The sequence below is a fragment of the Nansenia antarctica genome, assembly GCF_963989245.1.
Source record: "Nansenia antarctica genome assembly, chromosome: 16".
Lineage (NCBI taxonomy): Eukaryota > Metazoa > Chordata > Actinopteri > Argentiniformes > Microstomatidae > Nansenia > Nansenia antarctica.
The window spans coordinates 2,006,710-2,015,465 of record NC_137686.1 but is presented as its reverse complement, the minus strand read 5'-3'; the positions used below and the strand labels follow the sequence as shown (position 1 = coordinate 2,015,465).

The 8,756-nt window shown below is 42.2% G+C and overlaps 1 protein-coding gene across 1 annotated transcript; it reads right to left on the bottom strand.

Moving 5' to 3' along the window:
- Nucleotides 1–2,663: 2,663 nt before the first annotated feature.
- On the bottom strand, nucleotides 2,664–4,393 carry snai2 (snail family zinc finger 2; the record flags this gene model as incomplete). Its single annotated transcript, XM_080546393.1, has 3 exons — nucleotides 2,664–2,845; nucleotides 3,438–3,959; nucleotides 4,315–4,393. 3 exons carry the CDS (start codon nucleotides 4,391–4,393, stop codon nucleotides 2,664–2,666), a joined length of 783 nt encoding a protein of 260 aa, XP_080402519.1.
- Between the last annotated feature and the right edge of the window lie 4,363 nt (nucleotides 4,394–8,756).

Genomic DNA, 8,756 nt, shown 5'->3' with positions numbered 1-8,756 from the left:
ATTCATGCCAAGATGAAAAGCAATGCTTGTCCTTATCAGAGAAACCACTGAGTAAGTTAATAACCACCCCCCCCCCCCCACCCCGAAATTCCAATTTCATGTTCAATATATTGCCATTACTTGAAGTACAAATAGCCTGCTATGTGAGAAGAACAACGCACTTATCACAGAGAAACAGGAGCATGTGAAACACCCTCCGGATTGCCAACCTTTCATCTATCAAATAAAATACCTCTATTGTAGGAGAAGGACTTATTTGTGTGTTATATTTCACCATAAAATTGTAAAACTGCCGTTCTTGTAGCTAACATTAGCCTTATCTGTGGTGTGTGTGTCTGTGCCGTTGTTAGCGGCTGCACCTGCTTCTCCTAGCCTCTCACGGTAAGGTAGCCTGGAGCCACCTGGCCCTCAGAGGAGCTATGTTGAGCACCTGGAATAGCTTCATGATGACTCACACAGACGAGAATCTACCTACAGGGAAGTTCAGCCCCTTCACAAAGAGCAGAAAGAAGTGTCTATTTGTCAAATCACATTTTTCAGCTCAGCTGCTTTGAGGCACCACCAGGGCCCAGCCTCTATTGTTAGACAGAGCTTGTCTTCCACTGTTTCCTATTAACTATTGTACTTTGTGTGTGTGTTTTTTTTCTTCACCTACACTGACAACCTACCGTAAAAGACAACAAAACCTAGCCTCAGGGCGTCGATTTGATCTGCGGTGGCTCGCATCCCAGAATCTGTGGAGGTTGTCAGATGCAAATCAGGGGGTTTTCATGAAAACATATTAGAGGGCAACTCTCCTTTAGCGTCTCTGCAGTGATTGCTCTGAAGTAACAAATCAGGACCTCACCTTGCGCTCAGCAGGGCTCCGATTCAATGACTTTGTTGGAAGCATTAACGTAGACACCCACGGAGGGGTCTTTGTTGTTTTGCTGATTAAGATTACAGATAGGAACGGTCACAAGAAATTAGTTCCTCAAAAGTAGCACTTGCTCTGGCAAATAAAGGACCATGGCTCCTCAAAGAATATAACAAGTCAGTGCAGATCAATATGGCCAGCATGTGTTACATTTCAAGCTTGTTTGATGTCTGGACAGGTTCACAGAAAACAGGTTGAGCCTTGAGTCTGGCTTGAGTCATCTTTTGCTGTGTCTCTCTCTCTCTCTCTCTCTCTCTCTCTCTCTCTCTCTCTCTCTCTCTCTCTCTCTCTCTCTCTCTCTCCATGGAATGAAAGCACTCTTGACTGGTTTTGACTTTTGCTGGGTTGTATGTTTAACTGAAGTAGTCAAAGTTGTTTAAATCTTACTCTATCTATGAAGTTGACCTACTTTAACATAAAAGTGATTCTTCTTATGGTCATGCTACTTTACACATCATGAAAGTGATTTAAGAGGAAGTGACTGAGTAAAACCTGCAATATGATACAATTAAAATATCTGTGCAAGTGTGGTTTTGCAACAGAAGACAACATCACTGGGTTTTCACTCCAAAATAGTAATGGAAATATGGATAGAAATTTGGTGAAAAAACTAAAGAATACCGATGTACAATCTGTGTACAATCTTCCATTTTTATAATGAAATGTTTAGACTGATGAAGGGTAGGTGACATGTAATGAACAGGACAAGAGTGGGCCTAATTGTTTTGCATTACCACCATGATACGCCTAGATCTAACTCTATTTCAGAATTGCTGATCTCATAAATGAATATAAAAAATACATTTGTGTTTCTGTAGCCACAAGGTTGTAGCCCATGAAGCATTCCTGATAGTTAACGATCAACTTCAATAACAAACTATTCACTTCAGCCAAAGGACACAAATCTCAAAGATTCTACAAACATTTCATGAATCTTTATTTTTAAAAGTATCTCAGAAATATTAAAACCATTCATTCATTCAGTATCACAATTCACACTGTCAAAATACAATCGTCTCAGTCACACTTACATTCAAATATATAAAAATATAAATGCAAACAGTTGTTTAAAAAAATACATAAATGCCAAGTCAAAGTGAGGCACTTGATAAAGTATTGCTATTTTGAGTGCTGGCAAACAGTTACTGTGTCATGATTGTGCAAAAGTTGTAATACTTTCACCCTAAAAAAAAATAGGCCTTTGCACTTGTTCCCTAAGTAGCGATGGCTTCAAATATTCCTTTGACTTTGCACTGTTGTGACTATCATTTCTTACCATACACAATGTGACTATCATTTCTTACCATACACAATGTGACTATCATTTCTTACCATACACAATGTGGGGAAATGGTGTGGTTTATTTGTCTCTTTTCCGACCACATGGAAAAGCACACACCACACATCCTCTGAGAGAGAGTTTGGTAAATAACACAAATCATACATATTTGAGAAGGCACATTACACAACTCTCAACATCCCAAAAGCACATTCAGTAAAGACAACTAGGTACAGTATATGGTAAGGCAAACAAAGTTCAACACTGATTGCGAAAATACTGCTTGAAATGAAAAGCACATGACATAGTTGCCTTTTTGCAAAAAAAAAAAAAAAAAGAGAGATGGTTTTACACTGAAATTAACTGGACCATCAGTCTGCATAGTTGGAACAAAGCCTCAATGTTATCCCGTGGTAGTTCTGGAGGATTGGAAAGTAACAGAGGTTTCTGGTGGTACTGGATCCCAGCTCAATGTGCTACACAACAACCAGATTCCTCATGCTTGTGTAGAAGAGACATTCTGGAGAAGGTTTTGGAACAGTTCTTACATTGGTATTTCTTCACATCCGAGTGGGTCTGTAGGTGAGCCCTGAGGTTGGACCTGTCCGCAAAAGCCCTGTTGCAGTGAGGGCAGGAGAAGGGCTTCTCTCCTGGGAGGGGAAATACATGTGTCAATACATATTCGTAAACAGATACTGCAAGAGCTGTCAATGTCCACAAATAAGACTCTCCAAAAGCCTAAAAAGTAACAGCACTATCCACTAAGTGACAACACAATGTAGGCCTATTTACTCCAGATTCAGCAGATGGTATGGGAATGGACTCGTGTAACTCATCTATTGTCTAATTCTCTGACTCTATGCATAAGCTATTGCAAAAAGTCTGAATCTGTTCAAATGAACTGTAGGTCTATGTATTAGGACATGGAACATGCATTTGTATTTTTACCATGGGGCTGATATATTCCAAGTCATGTAAGGTGGGGTGAGACCACTCTTTTAGCACGAGTAAGCTTAATATATCATTAATATATCTCACAGAAATGCAATTGACTTTGCAATATGCATGTGATAGGCTACATACTGTATAACACATCATTAAATCCCATTATCATTAATACATCCCAAAGAACTGCGTTGTGCTTTCATTTAGCATACAAGAGCCCACCATGCATGAATGTCAACAGGTCTATAACAACCATGCAGTATAAGTAACGGACCCAGTATCTGTAGACCCACTTACCGGTGTGCGTTCTGATGTGTCCTTGGAGCAACCACGGTCTGGAGAAAGCTTTGCCGCATATTTTACAGACGCAAGGCAAAGTATGAGTTCTTATGTGCATTTTTAGGGCTCCAAGACTAACGTACTCCTTTTCGCAGTATTTACAACTGAAAGATTTCCTCGTTTGGGCGTCGCAGTGCAGCTGCTTGTGTTTCAACAGTCCAGAGTAAGTGGAATAGGACTTGTTGCACAAACTACATTGAAACTTTTCTGCCTCAACTCCATGAGGGTCTGTGAGTTTGGTAAGCATCCGCTCATCTTCGTCGCTTCTGGGACTCTCAGAACCACTGTGGTCTTTGGACGAAGAGTCGGAGAGCGATGAAGGGTATCCAGAGATGGGAGACAGGTCACTGGGAAGCGGAGAGAGCGGTAGAGAGCTGGTTGTCCAGACTGTGATAGGGTTGTATGACACCGAGCTCAGGATGTCCGTCTGAGGGATGACAGGCAAGGGAAGGCCCTTGTAGAGGTATGGAGAAATAAATACTGGAAATGAAAATAAAGCAACATTAGAAGATTGAATGAAAGTAACTTAAAGAAAGAGCAGTGAGACTTCTTTAAGATCTTCCATCTATAATTTGCCATTCAAGATGTGACTTAACCCCCCCCTCCCCACACACACACACACACACACACACACACACACACACACACACACACACTTGAATAACACAGATTGGAAAGTAACTCAAAAATAACTTTGAATGATGAGAATACAACGACACACTATGGATATCAAAAGCCAAGACCGCAGTTCATGTTTTAACCTGTAACAACATGCACATGTAATGTACTTATTTTTTAAAGTTTAAAATTAACTTTGAGAGCTGAAATGCTTTACCTGTGGGGCTTTCCAGCTCGCTATAATTTGGCTTCTTTGCGGAATTAATATGTTTCTTCACGAGAAACGAGCGTGGCATCTTGGAAAATAGATGGGGACTGAAACTTTGGAAAACTTTTGGGTAAATCTAACGGTCCCCTCTGGGCGCGACAGAATCACGGTGAAGACGGAAATCCTTATTGCATAGTCCAGGGGAGTGTCATCGTGCAGCTCGCGCTGTTGGAACAGTACTAAGGCAGTCAGCAGTAAAGAGCAGTAAGTAGTCCCTATCAGGTGCATGGGAGGAGCCACGCACACGCGTTTACATATCGGGGATCTTCAACCCAATTAAAATGCGCATTTCATAATGGGCGGAGTTAGGACCCCCGTCCGGAGCTCGACAGGTGTTTCTGGATAGCTCATCCAGGGGCTCGAGGACTGCTGGTGCTGTTTGGGCTTGTAGGGAAGACTGCTCTAACCTAGGGATACATACCATAGGTTCTGATCTAGGGATACATACCAGGCTCTAACCTAGGGATACATACCATAGGCTCTAACCTAGGGATACATACCAGGCTCTAACCTAGGGATACATACCAGGCTCTAACCTAGGGATACATACCAGGCTCTAATCTAGGGATACATACCAGGCTCTAATCTAGGGATACATACCAGGTTCTGATCTAGGGATACATACCAGGTTCTGATCTAGGGATACATACCAGGTTCTGATCTAGGGATACATACCAGGCTCTGATCTAGGGATACATACCAGGTTCTGATCTAGGGATACATACCAGGTTCTGATCTAGGGATACATACCAGGCTCTGATCTAGGGATACATACCAGGTTCTGATCTAGGGATACATACCAGGTTCTGATCTAGGGATACATACCAGGTTCTGATCTAGGGATACATACCAGTGCATCGTCGGAATGTGCAGGTTGTTGCTAATGAGCGTTGTGTTGCATGATAGTTTAGAAGACAGAACATAGATAGCCTGTAATTAATTTGACGTGGGAAATGAAACTGTTTTAAAAAAGAGAATACTATATAAAAAAAGTGTCCCAAATGGTTGGTTTTATCGAAACAATGATACATATATATATTATACATATATATCCAATCCAATGGCAGCGCAAAGCTCAATTGTATTTAACTGTCCACATTATCATTCTATTGGTTTGTCTATGCTGGGACATGGTTTCCCCTGACGTCAGTGTATATACATCGTACATTTCCTTGCCAATAATCCAATAAGGTATTCTTCCTTTAAATGTAAATCATTAGAGTAGGCTCTCAAGGTCAGTCTACACAGCATGATCACATTTACCGCTGAAGTTTGTTGTGGAGAGAGAAACTTATCACTCTGCGCCCCCTGGTGGTCAGTAAACTCACGGGTGGCAAAGATGTATGTGACCGAAACACTGAGAGGAATACAAAGACAGGATGCGTTGTGAATATGAATAGTTTGATTGGCTGGTTCAGTAGATTGTAGAATATTATTAAAGTGCAAACTTCAAGTTAATTGTGCACCAGTTAGGTTATCTTTCAAAGCATAATTTCAGATAAGTAGTTTCCCTTGCAAAATGATACATAATGATGAAGGCTAGGAGGGCTTATCTGTTGTGCATAATTGAACAGCGTTGTCACATGGACTTAATATTCCAGCACATACTGCTGTCTTGACCCATAGTAAGCACAATAATACATGAAGTGTCTGTTTGGTGATCTGGTATAACCATGTGTATCGGCTAATATTTTCAAAAGATATTGTTCTTCTGTTCTCAGTCACCAAACCATGTATCATATGCATTCATGGAGGTAACATACTGTAAGTAAATACTGCAGCTCTCCGTAACTGCTGTATAACATCGATATGGATAACCAGACACAGGTGTTACTCACAAGGGAGGGATATTTAATGCTAAAAGGTGCACTGCCCTGCAAAATGAAAAAAAAAGCATTTGAAAGCATTTGACAAATGTTTATTTTTGAGTGTAATGTCCCTTTAAATGTAATCTGTCAGGTTCAGGCCAGCCAGTTCATTGTTTGATTCATCTTTATAAATATAAAAAAAACAATCATTTTAGAGGTAAGGTGAAAGGACAACTGTGAAAAAGGGGATCAGATCCAGTATCTCCCTGTGGGACTGCAGCGTAACTGAGGTGGTTTGGTGAATTAGTAATGAAATCTATAGGCTTCTTCGCCTCAGTGGGCTGGACCTCAGGGTGATGGAGCTGAGGCGTTCAGTGTGCTGCTACTCTCATGTGTTGACTAACATTGCCTGAGAAGTTGTTTCAGTTCCCCAAGCTACATCCAATTATTCTAAAACGAACAATTAACTGTTAAGAGGTGATCTGCCTGACACACACTATGCAAATACAGTCAGTTTCTAAAGGATCAGATTTGCAATAAAACTCAAACTCAAACTGCCCAGGCTAATCACCAACACAACGTGTAGGCTACTGTAGGCCTATGAGTACTTCGTGTAGTCATTATCCTCTGTGGTCAATTGATCTTGTGTGATACAACCGTATGGTGTGTTATTAACCGTATGGTGTGTTATTAACCGTATGGTGTGCAGTGCAGAATAAATAGAACGACAAAATGCAACGCACCTGCAGCTGCTCACGTCCACAAGGACCCAGGGGTGAAACACAGCTGTCTGTTACATGGACCAGGGGTGACACACAGCTGTCTGTTACATGGACCAGGGGTGAAACACAGCTGTCTGTTACATGGACCAGGGGTGACACACAGCTGTCTGTTACATGGACCAGGGGTGAAACACAGCTGTCTGTTACATGGACCAGGGGTGACACACAGCTGTCTGTTACATGGACCAGGGGTGACACACAGCTGTCTGTTACATGGACCAGGGGTGACACACAGCTGTCTGTTACATGGACCAGGGGTGAAACACAGCTGTCTGTTACATGGACCAGGGGTGACACACAGCTGTCTGTTACATGGACCAGGGGTGAAACACAGCTGTCTGTTACATGGACCAGGGGTCACACACAGCTGTCTGTTACATGGACCAGGGGTGGAACACAGCTGTCTGTTACATGGACCAGGGGTGAAACACAGCTGTCTGTTACATGGACCACAGAGGGATCTGCAAGTGAGTTTCCTCTGATGTGTAGTGAACAAACTGAGTCATGATTAGGATACTCGAATAGAGGAGGCTATACAGATACCAGGCATTACCTTTGATGGCACAGAGATTATTAATAGATTTACTCTAAGCACGTGAATCAATGCAATATGTTACATAAGGGACTACCTTAAAAAAAAAAACACAGTTTCGGGGAGAAAAAGATGTAACCGGCTCATGCTTCTGCGGTCATGCCTTCACTGCAGCCTGCAGGTCCATTCCGTAAGGACATCCTACCGCAGTGCTCACAGAGAATTGCATTTAAAAGCGCTCCTTGCGCGAGTGATCAGTGTAGCGTAGCTTGGATGTATCTTTTGTGCAGAGTAGATGTCATTATTGAACTGTCAAAGTAATTCATGGAATATTTAATGATCGAGGAAAACCGTGAGTGGTCCGCGAGGAAATAAAGAACTGCCTCGGTTGACGTGAGTTGAAACACATCGCATGTGGTGTTCAGCCAGTCATTGTGGCACCGCAGCGCACGGTGAGGGATGCTGTATTCCATGCGCTGCCTGCAAGAGATGTGGATGGAAAGGATCTCCAATGTCGCTGCCGGTTGAGAAATATGGAAAAAGCATGTTATTCTTTGAAGTGCGGGATGTTTGACGGTCTTTACACATTGCTTCAGTGCGTGGATACCGTGTGGGCGATGGTGCCACAAGGATACGTTATGATTTCGCAAAGATTTTTTAGAATGCGTTGCCTTCACTGAATTAATAAAGCCATATCTGGAGGGATCTCTGCACCGGGCCGGAGAGAGACCATATCACATCACCACCTGTTACTAGAAAACCAGGTAAGCTATTTATAGGCATTCCTAGTCCGTCTCTCATCTTTCCATTATATTGTGCAATGCAATTTGCATGTAGGTGATGTTTTTAATTGTAGATATGAATACACTATGTAATAAATCATTACCTCTAAAAACGTTCACTTATTTATACGCCATTTGCGTTGGAACCATATTCATTCGTATAATTCAGGAACGACAAATCTGATCGTATACCATACCAATATCAATGAACTAATGAGATACACCACACCATTATGTATGTGTGTGTTGCACGATGTTGAACAGTTCATTAGAGAGTGGTTCTGAGGCTGGTTCAGTGGTTCTGAGGCTGGTTCAGTGGGTTGAGGCTGGTTCAGTGGTTCTGAGGCTGGTTCAGTGGGTTGAGGCTGGTTCAGTGGTTCTGAGGCTGGTTCAGTGGGTCTGAGGCTGGTTCAGTGGTTCTGAGGCTGGTTCAGTGGTTCTGAGGCTGGTTCAGTGGGTCTGAGGCTGGTTCAGTGGTTCTGAGGCT